This window comes from Nanorana parkeri, unplaced genomic scaffold, assembly GCF_000935625.1.
Source record: "Nanorana parkeri isolate BGI_ZX_2015 unplaced genomic scaffold, ASM93562v1 scaffold139, whole genome shotgun sequence".
Lineage (NCBI taxonomy): Eukaryota > Metazoa > Chordata > Amphibia > Anura > Dicroglossidae > Nanorana > Nanorana parkeri.
Window position 1 is genome coordinate 974,079 of NW_017306407.1, and position 19,604 is coordinate 993,682.

The 19,604-nt window shown below is 41.8% G+C and overlaps 1 protein-coding gene across 2 annotated transcripts in view; it reads right to left on the reverse strand.

Moving 5' to 3' along the window:
• Positions 1-19,604, reverse strand: part of LOC108785050 (cytochrome P450 20A1) — a 28,773-nt gene that overhangs the window by 7,424 nt on the left and 1,745 nt on the right. Inside the window, exons 1-10 of one of the 2 annotated variants that reach the window (XM_018554046.1) lie at positions 18,629-18,786; positions 17,148-17,197; positions 14,947-15,113; positions 13,182-13,327; positions 11,345-11,512; positions 9,758-9,836; positions 6,013-6,128; positions 4,130-4,184; positions 3,026-3,146; positions 1,961-2,072 (exon numbers count right to left, since the gene is read on the reverse strand). In XM_018554046.1, coding sequence (XP_018409548.1) covers positions 1,961-2,072; positions 3,026-3,146; positions 4,130-4,184; positions 6,013-6,128; positions 9,758-9,836; positions 11,345-11,512; positions 13,182-13,327; positions 14,947-15,113; positions 17,148-17,197; positions 18,629-18,700 — 1,086 coding nt within the window. In that variant the 5' untranslated portion in view covers positions 18,701-18,786. Of the gene's footprint in view, positions 1-1,960; positions 2,073-3,025; positions 3,147-4,129; positions 4,185-6,012; positions 6,129-9,757; positions 9,837-11,344; positions 11,513-13,181; positions 13,328-14,946; positions 15,114-17,147; positions 17,198-18,628; positions 18,787-19,604 lie in introns of those variants that run through there. The other variant, XM_018554047.1, reaches the window with a different exon arrangement.

Below are 19,604 nucleotides of genomic sequence, written 5' to 3' on the forward strand. Positions count from 1 at the left end.
CTGCATGTTTATTTTGGCCCTTACCATAATTCCAATAGTTTTGATACTAGTAGTATCAAAAACACAGTTTTTTTTTAAAACACAAGGTTTTTATCATTTTGATACTGTATCCACATTTCTTGGCATGTCAAGATATACGGTAGCTACAACTTTGCACCATTGTGTTAGTAACCTTGTATTCGGTTTGGTAGATATCTTATGATTACATATGCCATCTAGCGGCCATTTAATGGTATAACATGGTCTGTCATATTGATCAATTCATGGAGCATGTAAATCCAAAAACAAAAATGTAATCTACTGTAGCTTCCAAATCCTCAGATGTGGTGGCTGCATTCTTTTTTCATTTTATGCTCCTGCCAGTACCCCACTTGCTGTTCAAGAGAAATACAATGCTCACTCACCACACTATCTATGGAGAAGCAGTATTGTTCCTGTAGGGCAGGACTACAGGACCAGCCCATCCTTCATTACATGGGGGGAGATATCTATCTATCTATCTATCTATCTATCTATCTATCTATCTATCTATCTATCTATCTATCTATCTATCTATATATACACAATCCAATGGTATGTTTAACAAACTAAAAAGGAGCAAGATAAATTAATTGTTAGGGTTTACCTATGCTTTAAAGAGCTAAAACCAACACTTCAAGTTTTGGCTGAAGTATGGGAGGTAGATCTCTATAACTAAGCCCATGATTGAGTGAAATGCGCCAGTAAGGGGCAGACCTTGGGCAGGACACAGTTATGCTGTTGTAACTTATAATAAATGGTTCCAGCATGTACCTGGTGTGTGGCCAATTTTGCTTCCTTGGATTTGGAGTGAGGATGCACTCCTGGCGGCAAGCACCTGGTTGGATTACACTGTACTAACCGTGGAGGAGTGGTGCAATTGCTTGCTTTGTAGAGTACTGGAGGATTATAACCCCTGTCAGATTGTTTGCCTTCTGTGTCCCATTGGCAGATATCACTTCACTTCCTGCCAGATAGCCACAACAGGCAGTGAGAGGATATCCTTCCAACATGAGGGAAATTTCTGGTTGTCAGCAGGGTCACCACTGGAAAAAATTTTGTCTATTCCTGTTCTGGTGACAATCCGACATTTGGGATTTTATTTACATTTAGTGATAACGGTCACCAGCAATAAAAACCTTAGAGGGGTTGCAATCCCTCCCCATGCTATCCAAAACTGGCTTCAGTTGCACTTAAACCACAATTGTAAAGCTGGCCACACACCTATAGATTATCTGCAGGTTTTCTATGGTCAGATGTAGAGCTGCAGCTAACGATTATTTTCAAAATCGATTAGTTAGCCGATTATTAGGTCCGATTAATCGGTTAAACAATAAAATAAAGTTTAAAAAATGGCTCCATGATGGTGATGTAGATCACTTCCCATTCATTCGTAATTGAGGATATAGTCAACTTTCTATGTCCTCAATTATTTACACTCAGCGATCACTGAGTGTTTGTACTGCTCTCCTTCCTGACACGCTGCCACAGAAAGCCGAGGGAGCGGAGCCTGCTGTGACAGCGTCGGCTGTCTCCGCCCACACTGCTCTCCTCTGATCCGTCACAGGAGGCTGAGCGGTGCAGGGAGGAGAGGCGCCGGCCGCTCACAGCGCTCTCCTCCCAGTTTCTCTCCTCTCCGCTGGGACACAGAGCCGCGCCCAGCGGGAAGGAGAGAAAGAATGCATGCACCGCTATATCGGCCAGAAAATGGCACAATTACATTTTTGGCCGATATGTTTCAGGGGCCCGATATATCGGTGCATCCCTAGTTTCTTCTTTATTCTATTGTAATTAAGATATAATGGTGTTCAGTTTGGTGTACTCTAGTTTCTCATTTGCTTTTTGCAATCAACAATGTTTTTTTTATATTGCATTGAATATTTCAGATTCCAAAGTTTGGAAAAGGATATGTTTGGCAGAGACATGATGGGCTATCACATACCTCTTTAGGAATAACATGCTGGTCTACTCTCCCTTCCAGCTCTTGTAGACGGGCAGAGATTGGGGTTAGCCTTGCCGTCCTCACTGTTTCGGACAATATCTGACGGCAATAGCTGTGGTAAAAAAAAAAGAAAAAAAAAGGATACCTGAGAAACTGGATCATTTCAGCTTTGATATATATAGTCTTAAAGGAGAACTATGAGGCGAGTAAAAATCACTTAGCTTCATAGTTCTAGATGACCTGTGACGATGAAACTGTCACAGGTTGGCTCAGTAGATCGGGAAGTGAGCGAACACATACCGTCGCTCGCTCACTTCTGGATCTATCCGTGCAGTGAGCCGTGACTGTCACTCACAGCTCCCTGCAGGGATTCCCCTACCTCCCCTGTCCGATCCTCCAGAGCTGACTGGCGAAACGGACGGGGGAGGGGGCGGGCACAGCTGGCTCTGCCTCTAGATAGGCAGAGCCAGCTGTCAATCCCGCAGCTGGGTGGATCTCGGCAGTAAAGTCGAGATCCGTCCTGGCTGCGGCGTCTCAGTATACTGAGAGCTGTAGCTCGCAATATACTGACCTTCGGGTGACGGGAGGTTGCTAGTTTGTGTCCTCCTGTTACCCTTAGGAGAACTATGGGGTAAAGCCCTGACCCCATAGATCTCCTTTAACAACCATGGATCATTTCAGAAAGTGAAATGTAACTCCAGTATGTTTGAGATGTATTCTAGGAATGCTCAAACTCTAAGGCATCAATTGTTGGGGTTACTGTGTTGCAATTCTACTGCAGTGAATTACCTACAAATTGATGATAATGATGTCATTGGCTAAATTATTGTTTTCTCTATAGTAAATGGTAAACCAAAGGAACAAATATTTACTCCTACAGCAAAAGTGTGCCATCTCCTCCTAATTGAAATCAATGTAAAATTTTCAAGCAACTAGTGTCTGCTAACCTTTATTTAGGCGATCACAAATAAGTTTAACCAAAACCAAAAATGTGCACCCTTGACATATTGTGATGAACTTATTCACAGAAAATGAAATTCCTATCGTGGTGAAATCAAAGCTAACCTGAGCTGGTCCAATTTCTCCACTGTGATAGGCCCTTTCCCAAGGACTCGGGTTATCTCTTTGTACAACTTGTCCTGAACACCTTCTGCAGTTGTTAGGAAATAAATGGCCCATGTGCACACTGGAAAACAGCGTCAATGAAAGGGTTAAGCATTGCAGTAATTGTTAAATGTTTCCAGAAAATGTCAAAGCAAAAAAAAAAGCCTACACTCAGAACAACCCCAAAAGCCTCCTAAACGGCAACTACCGTCTTTCCCCGAAAATAAGACACTGTCTTATATTTTTGGGGGCTCAAAAAAACACACTAGGTCTTATTTTCGGGGTAGGTCTTATTTTCGGGGAAACAGGGTATAATGTATAGTGTTTTATATTCTTGAGTTCTAACCCATAGAATGTTTGTTTTGCAGATAAACATTTATTTCATGACAACGGATTCCGGTAGCCCTAAAGGTTACCTAAAGAGGATAACAGAAGCTGCCTGCTTTGAAGCTGGTTGTGTGAAAACTGCTTCCCTTACCCCTCCCATAAGGGATGAAGCACCTCCGACACGTTGGAAAGCCTTAGTGGTCTTAGCCCTTCTCTTAACAGAACAGGAAATGATCCCATGTACCTGATGGTAACGTGAGTTAGAAGTCAGATTATGTGCCTTGATGCTGTGATAACCCTAATAAGCACAAAACAGGTCTTTAATGTTTGCACCTAGGACTAGGTTTGCAGCACCAAATTACTGATACCTATCCATCTCTAAACTATTGTGATGTTTCTGTTTTTTACCGCACTGCCCTGCAGTTAACCTAAAAGCCCTTTGAACCATGTTTCATGTTACACCCATATTTAATGTGTAACATGAAACATTGGCACTTTCCACAGTCCCCCACCCCCCAGAACCACCCCTCCCCTTTACCAGACTTACAGGGTGTTTTTCCCTGCTGGATTCTGTTTAATTTAGAATCTGGTATGACTGTGTGTGGTTCCACCTGCACAGCTGCGTCATCCATTCACAGGTTCTAATATACATTTCTTTTTTTTAAGTGAACTATGCCTATAAGAAAAGAAAGAACTGCAAAACAGAGTAGAAATTTGCATCAAGAATTGAATACTTACAATTTGCAGTTATCACACATCCTGCCAAAGAGAATATCATACTGTCTTCAAGAACCTGAAGAAGACAAAAGTCAGGTTTCAGCATTATTACTGTATCAGTCATCTGAAATTTACAGTAAAACTATAATGGTTTGGGGCCCTTTGTTTACCTGGTAAATATTTTGTATTTTCATATCCCACCAGTACATGTAGCTCAAAAATGTTTTTTTCTCATAATTACCAGTCTTTTCTACTAGCTTTGCCAAAAACACCCATTTACAGAACTGAATTGCTCTAAATTGCGTAAATTGCAATTTACATACAAGACCAAATGAGACAGGACAGTGGCTTATTTCTCTCCCCTTCTGGCCACTTGTTAAGATGACTTTATACAAAGTTTCAATCAGAGTGGGCCAGTCTAAAAGCAAACAGCTTTTGTCCAGAAAACCCATAATGATCTCTGAACTCTGTATTTATTTGTAAAACAAAGATTTTATATAAAATGATAAAAATAACTAAATCATCAGCTTAAAAAAGTATGAACATAAACAAATTATATATATTTTATGTACAAAGTCATTTTACATTCCCATTAAGAGAAAAAGAAGCAATAAAACTTCCCATAATGTTGCTGAGGATTTGTCAATTTTCCTGCATGCTCTTTGCAAAGCAGCTCTCTGCAATACTTACCCTGCCCCAATCAACCACAGACTCACTAATTTACAATCGAGTGTCCATCCACCAAATCCCACATCATTAAGCTGCCCCAAGCTTACAGAAGAATGCTACAGGGAATTGATCCACATCATTATGTGGCATCATGCCTTGCAGCAATGAGGACCCACCCAACACCGGAGAAAGAAGAAGAGGCGTCATGGCATCATGTGGTCAAAAAAGAAAAGTGATGTGTGTTCAAAGGATTGGTGAAGAGCGGGCATCTTGGAGTTAGGCTTCAAATTGGACCGGAGCTTAAAAATACATTGAACATCTGCTATACTATAGGGAACATTTAAAAATGTTAATTGTGCCTGCACAGTACCCTGACATATGTATTTTCTCAGCACTTCCTGGTATGCGTGTGTGCGCATATATATCTGTAGTGTGAGATCTAAGGTACTGTTGCCTGTGACTGGCAGTCTCATGAGATTTGGTGATGTCACCCCTGTGCTGCTCCCTGTCCTCCTTGTTGTATGCTCTGACATAAGAAAGCAAAGCCTAGCGAATCAGTAAAGGAAAAAAAGATCACCTGCAGGTCCTTTTGCCCTCTGTCTGCCCTGTTTTCGGTTTAGCTTCCAGATTTCAGTTCCACTTTAACTTGAAAATGAAATAAACATTTCAAGAACTATGAGGTGAGTGATTTTCACGCAACCTCATAGTTCGAGCCGACGTGTGACAATGAAACACATACCGTCGCTCGCTCACTTCTCGATCCTGTCCCTGCAGAGAGCCGTGACTGCCACTCACGGCTCCCTGCAGGGATTCCCCCCTTCCATCCTCGAGCGCTGACTGGCGGGACGGATGGGGGAGGGTACAGCTGGCTCTGCCCCTAGATGGGCAGAGCCAGCTGTCAATCACGCAGCTGGGTGGATCTCGACAGTAATGTCAGGATCTGTCCCGGCTGCGGCGGTCTCAGTATACTGCGAGTTGTAGTTCCCTGTATACTGAGCTTTGGGTCACGGGAGGACGCTAGTTTGTGTCCTCCTGTGACCCTGAGGAGAACTATGGGGAAAAACACTTACCCCATAGTTCTCCTTTAAATAGAGAGTAATTTCCTTAATCAGATTTATAATTAATTTCAGTAAGGTTATGTTGAATTAGGTTCGGTATCTCAGAAGTCGTGTACTGAAAGCAAGAACAGAAAAAGAAAACAGAAGAAATTACTGGCAAGCTGGCTGCTTACATACTTGCTTATCACCAAGGTTCCCTTGTAGTAAGGAGTCCACAAACACATAACGTCCAAGATTTTTCCCTCTTCGCGCTTTAATAGCTTTCTTTAACAAAGCTTCCATCTCCATCAGAGCTTAAACCGCAAAAAGGAAATTAATCAATCCATTAAGCAACAACAGTCCTTTCATACAATGTAATCTAAGGAATCCCCGCTTTCACTCAATTATACAACGTATACATATACATAGTTGCTACATAAGCCAGTTGGTAATTTAACGGAAGGGATCTGACAGGAACGATGATCAGTTGAGTTATACATGTTTGAGTCCCCTAGACAAAACGAGTTCTGAACCCTCGTAGTGTGAGGGTAGCCCCACTGCAAGGATATGTTTTTTCTATACCTAGAGTTCTTCTTTTAAAATTATCTTTCTAATCCAATCGGCAGCCAGCTATGAACTTCTAAAAAGCTGCCAAAATAAATTCAAACATATGGTTTAGATGGGAGCATGTGGGTGTTCTGTCCAGAGTTAGTCAATTATGGCCCCAAGAAATCCAATTTCCTATTGGTATGATTGACTTTCTGCTGTGTCTGAACATATATGAGTTGGAAGTCAGATTGGAGGCATCCTTTGCAATAAGAGAGTTTAATTGTTGTATGCTGTTTTTTATTTTGCACCACTTGCATCCCTTTAGAATGATAGCACTTCTAGTTCCATGCAAAAGGTAGTGACTATCTTTTGCATGGAATTAAAGAATCGATTACAGCTGAGCAGAGGAAAATATGAAAACTGGGGAAAAAAAACAAGCATTAGAGAAATAAAATTAGTTATTGCCACTAGCAACCAGATCATCAGCATCAGATTTAACAGTTTATTATAGTGAATAAGGAAACAAAATCCCGATTTGACTTTAGGAGCAAAAATGGTTTCTCTTTTTTCCCCTCCAGTTTTCATGAATCAGCTGTTGAAACACTACTGGACATAGTCCAGTGGAACCATAGCTGAAATTCTCCATTCAAGTTGTTTGTCAGAGTTCCCGGACTATTTAGTGGAAGACAGATGTTCCAGCTTCTGTGCCCAATCTGGTTACTAAGCAACAACTCTGGAGAACATCTCCTCTTCTCACAAGAGAAATGGCCATTTTGATTTTCTATGGGGGTTTGTTCTCTTCAGAACTGCTTCTCTAACTTGTATATCTTTGGAAATGAGAAAGCTGCTTGAAGCATGTCAAATGTGGGTCAGAAGGAGATCAACAGCAGATCAAATGCACGCGTCATGAATCCTGAATAAGCATAGAAAAGTCTCACACTGGTTTCAAAAGCACCTTGCATTTCCCCATTGACCCTTTTGGCCCCTAAACTTGGAGGAACAAGAGTGGTCATCTGGCAAATCAAACCCACCAAACCAACTCAGCCAGCTACTGGTGTCTGCAGACATTACAAAGTACCCACAGATGATCTTTACTGATCTGACCATAATGGGCCAAGTTTAGAAACAACTTTATGTCTTTTATGGGCTGGTTACTACTTGCTACAAAAAAAATAAAACATGTTTTCTGTGTACAATGTGCACTGATTGTGAGGCAAATAATCAAAGAATAAATACAGTAGTCATCATTCATTGTTCCTTGTTGATTTCTGCTTGGTATTAAATTGGTCCCATCAACATATAAGACACTTCTACCCTGTACATATTGCTCCTTAAACCTTAGAATGCATGAAATACTTCTCCTTCTCTACTTCTGGGTGTGGAAACCAATGCTATGGTATCCAATGGCTGCTGGTGATGTAACAAAATGATAAAGGCATTTGCTCATGTAATCTAAGTTTAAGGTAAGGGAAGATAAACTAATTTGAACTCCAAACCCTTCAGGTGACATAGTTAATCTGTGCATGGTCTTGTGTCCAGCTTCTCTGGCTTTCTAGAACCAAGATTTTTTTCCGTAAGCTTCCAGAAGAGTACTGTCAAAAAAGAGGACTCCTCACTTTCCAGATTGGAAACACAAGCCGTCAAAAGTAAAAGGATGAATTTTTCTCACCAGGGGCCAGTTCTGTAATAGATAAAAATGAAGCAAGAAAAAGCAAATTGAATAAAGCAGCAGGAATGAAATGCTGTTATGGAAGATTCCTGGAAACAGAGCAACGGGTGAGAGCACCTTCTAGTTTTCCAAGCTCATCTTCCAAGACAGCACTGTGAAAAATGAGTGAGTAACGTCTGCCTGGGCGGAAAGGGTTGAGGGGACATTAGCTTAGAAAGCTATCTGCCCAAAAGACTTCACTAAACACAAGGTCAACATGTCAATGATAAAATCAATGAGCTGAGAGTCAGACAGATATGCTCAAGAGATGCACTAACTCTTTCAGCCCCAGAAACTGACAATGCTTGGATATAATTCACACTAGAAAGGTTGACCTTGGTTCAACACAGAATAGCATTGTGCAATAGACATTATGATGCAGCAAGCTACACTTGTATTTCTTTTCCTTGGGTACAACATTAAAGGGGAAAAAAATACCAGATACCACTTCCTATCTGAGGAGCGGCACGCCTGTTCCATGCCTGGTGCAAAAGCAAACAAACAAACAAAACAAAAAAGAATAATTATATCTTAAGAACTTTGGAAGAATGAAGAAACATTCTGAGGAAAAAAAATTAAGATCCATATGAAGCACAAATTAGACAAAAATGTATATTAATGGAGAAGACTGATCTTTGATGTTTTGAGACAATAAGATGGTGACCAGGAATGCCAGGATATACATTTTTATTGTAAGAAACCACAGTAAAGATTCTTGGAAAAGCTCAAAGGGTTCTATCATGAGGTCATGGAAGACCACAAATAAATCTCAGTGTGAAAAAAAAAAAAAGCTCTGAAAGAAGCCTGGGACAACATATTCCCTTGCAGAATTATTTCACTAGAACATAGTTTGGCAAATCAAAAGTCAAATATGCAAAGAGGACTTGCAGTTGGACTGGGACGCACAAGACTTATGGCACCTAACCATGTTGGGTTTTTTTTTAGCACAGTACAAGAGAACACAGATGTAGTGTTGCCACAGTTCTATTCAGACCTTACAGATTTCTCTTCTGGGTCTTTTCCTGAAATTTGGGTAGGTCCGAATACTGGCATCTAACACTCCTTTAGACCTGAAATTTCACATACAAGCTGCAAGTGGGGAAGAAGAACAAATTCTTGATGCAAAAGATCCAGTCTGAGAGTGAGCAAATTATTGATAGGACAGACTCTGAAATACAGAAGTCAGTTTTCTTTTTTTCAGGATTTCCGTTCTTTATTTTCAACTGGTGATCTTGCAAATAATAACACCGCCAGCCCGAGAGTGGCAGCACTTACCCACTATACTTTATCTACAGAGCAGCAGCGTTATCACCTTACAATGGTCTCCTGATTTAAACAATAAACCCTTCCTCCTCTCCTCATCTCTATTTTATAGAGAGGAGGTGTTATCTAGTTTATAGAAGACTTGGAAAGCTGATAACATTGTTTGCTACATCAGTTCAGTGAACAGAAAGGATACTGGAATTCTGGCAAGAACAAGTATTTTTCTGTACTTGCAGAAAATTAGGTCAGTGAAAACTAATGGAGCCACCACATCTATGGATTGGTAAGCTGCAGCATATGAAAAATGTGTTTAGGTTTAGATATCCTTTAATACTTCTCAATACTACTTTTAAGTAACTTTTATGGTTGTGAACGCTGCATAAAAGGACAATCTTAGCGGTAAATGGAACCCTGTAAACTCACCATTTTCGTATTGCTTTTTCCGACTTGGACTCCTTTCTATTGAGCCATCAAGGAAACCTTTTCCAATCTCAGACCAAATCTAAATAGAACAGATAAAATCAAGTTTAGGTAAAACATTGTAAAATATATCTTCTTTAATCTCATGGTTTTTCAATACTTTTTACAAGACGTTTGCAAATATAACTGTGTGTGAGTGAATAGGTAAGATATCTAAAAGACTAACACAGGCTCCACCCATATCTCGGTATCTCCACCATGACTAATATACTCAAGACCTTACCAACAAACTCACGCTTCCTCTTGCCTTCCAGAGAATGCAATTCTGTTCATTCCCCTGCCAACACTATAGGGTTGATTTACTAAAGGTAAATAGGCTGTTCACTTTGCAAAGGAGTTTTCCCTTAGCTTAGTGAAAGAGGTGAAGCTCTGCTGACTTCCATCGTCCAATCTTGTACAAGCAAAAATACTGTCTTAGTTTCCATGCATGTGATTTCATATTCTTTTTTAAAGTGAATTTGCACATTTAATAAGCCATGGAACATTTTACTTGAAAAGTGCAAATTACCTTGGAAACTGAACAGCCTATTGGCCTTTACTAAATCAAGCACTATCCCCTTTGGAAGGTCCACTGTGCACCAAGGACAATGCTATCTGCTAAGCTGCTGGTTACACTGATGTGCTCAGTCCTGTGCCACTGATAGCTGACAATAGTGGAAGTGTGCAATATAGTATACTAGTTCTGCTGTCTACCACGTGTTGCCAAAAGTTAATTAACATTAGGTCAGTGTTACCAAACTGGTTCTACAAGTTTTTACCACTGACTGAGAGAACCCCATCTATGCCTTGACTTTATGCACTGTAATAAGGTAACTGTATATTCACTAAACACATGGTCTGAAAGAAGCCATTTTAAAGAACAGCCATAGACTTTTGATACTGTGGCAGCTATCTTTTATTTAATGCACCTTACAAAACATATGGAATATCATAAAAAGTCTAATCTATAACCCCACCATCACTGAATTAGGGCTTTTCCAGTTGGCAATGCTGGGAAAAGGAAGTGCTGAGTGCGGTCTTGTGATTTATCTCCATCTTCAGCTATTGTCTATCTGGTAACATACCTGAACTAAAACTCTGCGAGGAAGTGCACACAGGTGCCAGAAAAAAAAAAAAGGATTAAGAAAAAAGTGGCTAGTATTGTGAGGGCAGAGATGGGAAAATGAGAGAATGAAGCTACCAGGGACTGGGGTCAAATAAATGCACAGTACTGCCGAGAATACTGGAAGAGAAGAAACGTCCTGGGAAGAAAGATAAAGGGAAATTACTTACAATATTGCAGGGAGCATTATTGGAGAGTAGTGTGAAGATTTTGAAAACAATGCCATCTGTGGAGAGAAGTGGACAGTGCTGCTGGAGACAAGGTTTAACAGAGGATTGGCCTGTGGTGGCGACTCAGTGATCAAGAGAACAGCAGATACTGCTCCCAGGTAAAGCGTTCATGGGAAAAAGCCAGCAGTTGCAGACGTTATAATGGACGAGAGAAAGCTAGAGAGCTGCTACCCATAATCAGATATTTCTTATACTCACAACATCATGATTTTTACGGAAACGGATAACTTCTTGATCATCTTCAAAGCTGCTTCCCATTGCAGTCTGAGTGACAGATTTCATGGCGAACCCAAGCATATGCTGGCACAGGGGCACATGCTGACCCTGAGGGTAGGAAATCCACTTTGACAGCAATTCCTCTGAAAGCTGCAACAGAGAGAGTCTGAATGTTACAGTGTTACATATTTAAAACCATCATTTAAATATACAAGATATTATTTAACATTTAAATTATGATAAATGCCCTATGCCCATTAAACTTGCCAAGTTGTCCATAGGAATTCAAACAGAATGTATAATGGCTACTGAGATTTTATGATGTTCAAACTCTTATATTGATTGACTGCAATGAGATACTGTGGTCTAGGGCAGTGGTCCCCAACCCCCGGTCCGCGGACCGGTACCGGTCCACGGATCAAAGTCTAGGGTACGGGATGAAAGCATAGGTGGAGATTAGTGTGGAGTAATGAATCAGATCCTTGTACCACAATGTTCTTAAATTTTGTATTCCTATTTTTAGAAGGGCCCAAGTTTAGTCTGACAGCCATTAAAAAAAAAAAAATACCAAGAGCAGATACCATGAGATGCTGACTATGATGAACCTTATGAGCATGAAAACCTTGTTCTGTCCGTCTGTTTCTCTTAAACTAGTTTATCTCGTTTCTGGGGCCTGAAATTGCTGACTTCGGATGTAAAGCCAGAAGCTATCCCACTGGTCAGTCAAAGTGACTCAGTGGCCACTTAGGGCATGACTAGTGGGCACGGGAAACACAATTGGCAGGAATTTGGCCTGAAAAATACATTAGGTTCTTATTACTATTGAAAACTAATTTAAGAGAGGCACTGTAGAGGGTTGTCAGGAAAATAAAGTAAATGACATTAAGTTGTGTCAGCTTTTTAACAGGACTTTTACATTAAAACGTTTAAATGGCTAATTGTTTTTTTAATTATATATTTTTTTTTAACTTAAAACAATCCTGATTGGTTGCAATGGACAGACAAATTCCTCTTAAGGGAAAATCCTATTAATTAGAGGGTGCAAATACAGGGATGAGGACTTCCCTAGAAAAAGGGCTTGCTTATGCAGGAACACACTAGTGACAGAGCAACCAGTGGATGGAATTACAGGCATCCAGCACTCTCAGATGTGTCGAATGCTGAAGATTCTACCAGTGCCAGCAACTCTAATAAATGGTAAAAATTCCATTCAACATAAGGAGCAACGGGAAGATTAAATTGTGGACTAAATCCACCTTTGCAGCCAAATTGGGATAACAGAGGGGTTTTCTCAAATTTGACTGCAAAGGTGGAAATATGCTTTCATTCTTGTATTTTAAAGGAAAAGTATAGGGAGTGTAAAACATGCTCTCCCCAATGCGGGAAGTCTGCATGAGACATTGCAGCTATCCCATGCCGCCTCTAAGACCGAGGGCTAAGTGATCACATGACTGCTGATCAGTCAGCCCTTATCAGAGAGCAGTGACTACCACCCGCTGCCCCTTGCAGGGGGCAGCTGCAGGCTGGGGAGGAGGCAGGCACAGTTGGCTCTAGCTCTTAGCTGTAGAGAGGCAGAGCCAACTGTGAATTAGCCCGCTATTAGCTGACTTTGGGTCAAAGCAATATAATAACATAGAGAAGAAAGCAAAAAAAAAGGACTGACCTTATTTATTTTTTAAAGGGACACTGTTGCTAGGATACAGGTATCCTAAAGACAGCGTCTAACTGCAGCTCTCAAGTTACCCCAACCAACAGGTTCACATGGTATCTGCCTTTGACATTTTATGGTTACATGCTAAAATAAACCAATGTTTAGTACCTTAATTATTACACTGAAGTTACTTTGCAAAGACTTGTTTATTGCATTCTCATACAGCTTTTTCTGTATATGACTTTCAGCTGCTTCTCCGATAACTCCAGATTGATAACCCAAGAGGGATTTCAGCATCGTCTGAAATGGATCAGCTGTAAGAGGGAAAAGGGTGACATTAAACAATACTGTCTTAAAGTGACATTAAACCCTCAGATTTTGTAACATAAAACAATACTGTAATGTGCGCCTTACTGTAATCCATGGTAGTTTCCCTTCTCTTTGCTGATCTTCCTTTTAATCCGTATCTCTTCTCATGCTGGGGGAGAACTTCTGTTTTGCAGCAGACTGCCTTGTCTCTGAAATGGATACATGGTGTCTGTGTGTAGGTTCACAACCTGAGCTAGCACTACAGGAAGAGGCACTCAGTTGCAAAGGGAAGTTCTCCCCCAGCATGAGAAGAGATACGGATTTAAAAGGAAGAGCAGCAAAGAGAAGGGAAACTACCATGGATTACAGTAAGGCACACATTACAGTATTGGTTTATGTTAAAAAATCTGAGGGTTTAATGTCACTTTAAGCATCTAAAAGCAGCAATACTTGAAAGTTGTGTTTTATGGAAAGTACTTATTTAAGTATATCTAAATCCAAGAGCAAAACCTGAATAAGCTGCAGCTTAACAGTCCTTAGACGTAGTGTCTGCATTGGTTTTCTTTTTTCATGATAACATTGCGTGCAAGTATACAGAAATACCTGTTGATCTTGCCAGAATTCCAGTGTACTTGCAGCTTCCAGCTACTGAACTGAAATTTCAAATCAATGTTATCAGCTTTCCCAGCTATCGTCTGTCAACTATGAAACAACTCCCCTCTACAACAGCGATGAGAAGAGAGGTGGGTGTTTGTAGACCATAGGACTGCAGCCTAGGGTGACAATGCTGTTCCTTTTTAGATCATCATAGCACAAGAAATGTGCTACTGGCAGGATCACCAGGTAAAAATTAAGGAAACAATCCGCCCAAAAAAAAGAAAACAAAAATGCAGCCACCACATCTAAAAGAAGTGGTAAGCTGCAATATATAATTTTTGGGGGGTTTAGGTGCACGTTACACCTAACAATCCTCTGGTCATCCCAAAAATCCAATGCAAACAAGGCTCATGCTGTAAAAACCACTGCAAGTCAATGTTATGCTATTTGCTGCAGGGATAGCACCAAGTTACAATAAGTGTGCTTAAAAGGAGAACTATGGGGTCAGTGTTTTTCCCCATAATTCTCCTTAGGGTAACGGGAAGACACAAACTAGCGTCCTCCCGGTACCCTAAGCTCAGTATACCGCGAGCTACAGCTCGCGGTATACTGAGACGCCGCAGCCGGAGCGGATCCCGACATCGATGTCGAGATCCGCCCAGCTGCGTGAGCGACAGCTGGCTCTGCCTATCTAGATCCTATGTACTCGCCCCTCCCCCGTCCGTTCCGCCAGTCAGCGCTGGCGGATCGGAGCGGGGAGGGGTGAATCCAGCCCCTCCCCTGTCACGGCAGAGAGCCGTGACAGGATCGAGAGGTGAGCGAACGCCGGTATCTGTTCGCTCACCTCCCGATCTACTGAGCCGACCTGTGACAGTCTCATTGTCACAGGTCGGCTAGAACTATGAGGTGAGTGGTTCTCCTTTAACTTATGGCCTTATGTATCAAACTGCTCTAAGAAGCAGCCATAGTTATCCTCAGCCAGTTACTTATCCTTAACACGCATACAAAAAAAACAAAACATACTCACATGTTCTGTTAGGATTTATATGTTGCTTCAGGAGGTCTAAGGATCCAAGACTTACTACAAGTCTACGACCAAACCAGAAAGAAGCAACAGGTCCAAACTTCTCATGTAAGTTGACCAGGAATTCATGCAAACTTCCTGTATTTACAATATCTTGCAGATTTCCATCTCTGAAAAAAAACAGAAACATCAAATTAAAAATATATATGCATGGAAACATAAATCAGATGTACCTTATAAATTATATTATTGCTAACTAGTACAATTCTATTAGACACATTTTCCCAAAATGACTGCAAACTTAGAATATCTGCATAATAATCCTAGTTTCTGTCTGCTTGTAGTATTATTTTAGTTAACAAATCAGCTATAACCAGACAATTATTACCACCACGTGAACAAATAGACACTAGATCATGTATGTCAGATACCTAGAAATCTGTCAGACATTGATGCCATGATGACATTTCTGATCCAGCTGAACCCTTTGGTAGAATTTAGTAAGTGGCCTATTGTTCCAAGAGAAGTGTCTGCTATGCACAAAAAGTGTACATGTACTCAAGATCTAAAATCACTGACTTGGTCCAATCATGTCAAATGGATATAGAAAGTTTGTGTAGACGTATCACCCATCTGACCTCAATCATTAACCACTTGCTGCCCAGAGCAATTTCTTACATTTGCGCACACATGATAAAATCTGAATTTTTGGCTAGAAAACAGCTTCAGACCCCCAAACAATGATATATTTTCTGAAAGCAGAGGCCCTGTAGAATAAAAAGATGCCAGTTGCAAGGTATTTGCACAAATGTTTATCAAACAAGTATTTTTAGGATAAAATACACTAAAATCCAATTTAGTGCACAGAAACAAAATATAATACCCAATTTTTTGGTAAAATATAAAAGACGGGGGTCACGCCAGGTAAATAGATACCAAACATGCCAAGACTTAAAATTGCGTGCCTTCATGAAACCGCAAAAAACTACATTACCCAAAATTGGCCATAGGCGACGCTTTAAACGCTTTTACGGCTTATCAGTTTATTGTTAACAGTGATTGATGGGCCTAGAATTATCATTCTCACTCCGACGCTCGTGACAATATGAAACATGTGTTGCGCGATTTTTGTTTTTGCACGTAGGGGCATGCATGTGGGGGGCGGGGGACTTGAACATTTTTTTTTTGCATTTTTTATATGTTACTTTAATTTAAACCATTTTTTTTTCTTACACTCAGCTTTATCGCTATCGCAATAGCAAAACCAATGTGACAGGTCTTTCAGACCCTTAATGTCTCCTAGGGACCCCAAAGAAGCTAATGAAGCAGAGATCTGCTTCACTAGCTTCTTCTTCTGGCTCCAGGAGCCGGAGAATGTGCCCAGTGATCAGAGGAGAGATCAGCGGCTGAAAGCCGCTAACTTCTCCTCCGATCCATCAGGGGACACCCGCTGTACTGGTCCCGGGCTCACACGGGGGACAGTGAAGCCTGGGAGGCCGACGGCGGCACCGGCAGAGGGGGGTGACACGCCGCAGCACCATACAAGTGATCCGGCGCCTGTACAGATGCCGGATCACTTGTATTTAAACAGAAATCGCCGGCTGTTTAAAACGGTACCAAGAACACTTCTGCAGCAGCCGCGTTCTTGGTATAACCACTTCCAGCGGAGGACATACATTTACGTGAACCCACTGGAACTGGTTTAAAAAAAAAAAGTGAGTGGATCTTTTCAAAATGCACCGATACCAGTTTTTCTGCATCAAGTACGAGTACTGATATTTTTTTTATCGCCACTCTCCAATACAGAGTACCGATACCGGCATCCCGGGGTAGCGTGGGCCCGGCTTCCTGGACAATCAGGAAGCCGACGAGGGAGCATGAAACCAGCATCCCTAGGAATCAGGAAGCTGGTAAGCATGTCATGACCCACCACCTGGCTTCTTGAATGGCTCCATGCTCCCTGGCGGCACTGCCAGTCAGAGTATATCTCCCTCTAACCGGAAGTTACAGTATCAAGGTAAGTGCATTTAGGCAGGTACGAGTTTTGCTCAGTTTTGGTGCATCCCTACTTTACCTGATGAAAATGATGAACAAGGTTCGTCCTCTTTTTTTGTGGGTTAAGCAGGGGTAACAAGTTAAGAATCAGAAGAGATAATCGGGAGAAAATCATGAATGGTGATTATTACTAGCCCTGGATAACTTACTTCTCTTCTGTAGGAGCAAGCCCGGGGATACCACATGCTTGCCTGGAAGACTGAAAGGGAAAAATACAAGCTGATTAAAAAACAGAGTTTTCTTGTTTACATTTGAAGGGATGAAGACATTGTGAAAGTGCAGCTAAAGCATCTTTTCCTGCGCTGATACACACTGAACTCAATCACTGGGGACAGGCCCTTCATGGGGAAATGCAGCACACCACAAAGCATGCTTCATTCACATTTACACAGTATATATCATTTGCATGATGTAAAGAAAATGAAAAACAAAAAGCAGAGTAGTAGTACAAGAATACTTGGACAGCAATAAAGACATGGTCAGGAATTCTAAACCTTCCTCACTAAAAATGTGTTTTTATGTGTTCTTCCCGGTTGGATACATTTCCTGTCCTGACAGAACATGAAGAGAAATCTCTACACTAGACACACAGACGGCAATAAAAACCTGACAGAAACTTTAACCCTTCCCTGCTCTATCCAAAAGGAAATACATGTTTATGGTGGGAGTTGGACCTAAAGAATCCCACCACCGTCTTTTTGTTCTTAAAGCCAATATTCTGGAGAAAACCCTGTGTATGTTTGTCTTGCTCTCATGTGACACTTATTGTCTAGAAAAAGAGAATAAACTACTAATTATAATTAATCTGCTTACACAACTAGCTTGCATTCAGTATATATGAAGTTAGGCAAGGCTCAGGGAAGACCGCGGGGAACCGCATAGGGTGCCTGCGGGGAAACGCACAGGAAGACCGCGGGGAAACGCATAGGGTGCCTGCGGGGCAACGCATAGGGTGCCTGCGGGGCAACGCATAGGGTGCCTGCGGGGCAACGCATAGGGTGCCTGCGGGGCAACGCATAGGGTGCCTGCGGGGAAACGCATAGGGTGCCTGCGGGGAAACGCACAGGAAGCCCGCGGGTAACGCACAGGAAGCCCTGTGGAAACACATAAGGAGCCTGCGGGAAAACGCACAGGAAGCCTGCGGGAAAACGCACAGGAAGCCTGCGGGAAAACGCACAGGAAGCCTGCGGGAAAACGCACAGGAAGCCCAGTGGGAACACATAAGGAGCCTGCAGGGAAACGCACAGGAAGTCTGCAGGAAAACTTACAGGAAGCCTGCGAGAGAACGCACAGATGTCTGCAGAAAACACAGATGTTTGGGGGAAAACGCACAGAAGCAGGACATTTCCTTCTCTCCCTGTAAGAACACTGTGAATATGTATAAATAATGTGATTTGCACATATCACGCTCAGTTGCCTACTTACAACATAAGGGTCTATTCAGAAATGTTTTCACAAAAGATTCACAACTTTCACCCAAGATTCACACATTTGTCTATTGCAATGTGTGAAAACAATGATGGCATTTGTGTACACGACTCATTGTAGTCAGTCCAGCTTGAAGTCTCAGTTGTGCAGTAACAGAGCTGCCACATCAGCACCCCTCCCAGCACATATCATCTCCTCTTACCGGGTACAGGTACAGGACTGCTCCCACCAAGATCAGCAGAAAGGTGATGGCGAATATAGCGAAGTCCAGCATCCTCCACTCCTGTACACCCGGCTTACAGCAACAGGCCCTCTACACTGTCAGCTAGCTCTGATCAGCCCGCTCGGCCATCCGCTCCACCTCCTGCCAGCCTGGAGCAATCGATTCCCGGAAGCGTCGTGGAGATCGCAGACGAGTGACACGTGGGTTGTGTGCATTAGGGGCGGTGGAAGCGGCTGGGTACTGAGCTCATGTTAGCAAACAAGACATTATAACGTTTAGGTCAGGCTTAGATAACATATGGAAGTGTAACTGTGCATGTAGTTCCATCGTTTGCATGTGTTATGCTTACTTGTGCAATCGCAGCTCCCAACTGTTGCTCCTTTGGAGGCAAATACCTCTGTCCTTTTTTCTGCTTCAGTTGTCCCTCTTTTTGGTCTGTTGTATAGAGTTCTATGAAATAACAGACAGAAGTGTTATACTGCACTAAGCTGTGCTTCAATGCATTTTACAGTGACACTAAACGCCGGTGTTTATTCCTAAAAATCCATTCAAGTGCCCCAACTATTAACAAAAACGGATCTTATTTGTGTATCACTCAGCTGTAGATCCTCAAATCATCTCTGAATTGGTGCTGACACTGTCCTAGCTTCTGGAGGGTGGCTACTTTTTTTGCCCTTGGTTATGTCATTTAATATTCATTTTAAAAACATTTTTTTTCAAACTTTACCTTAATTGCTTTCACATGGGGAGGGGGGCTTGTAAGTCAACTAAAAGAGTACCTGTCACCACTAATCTGCTATCACATGGGGGGCTTGTAAGTCCCCCATGTGATAGCAGATTAGTGGTGACGGGTACTCTTTTAGGTGATGCTGGGGGTCCAAAAGACTCCTAGTATCACCTTTACACTTGAAATAAGCTATTGAAGTGCAGATCGCACTTCAATAGCAAGAGGGGG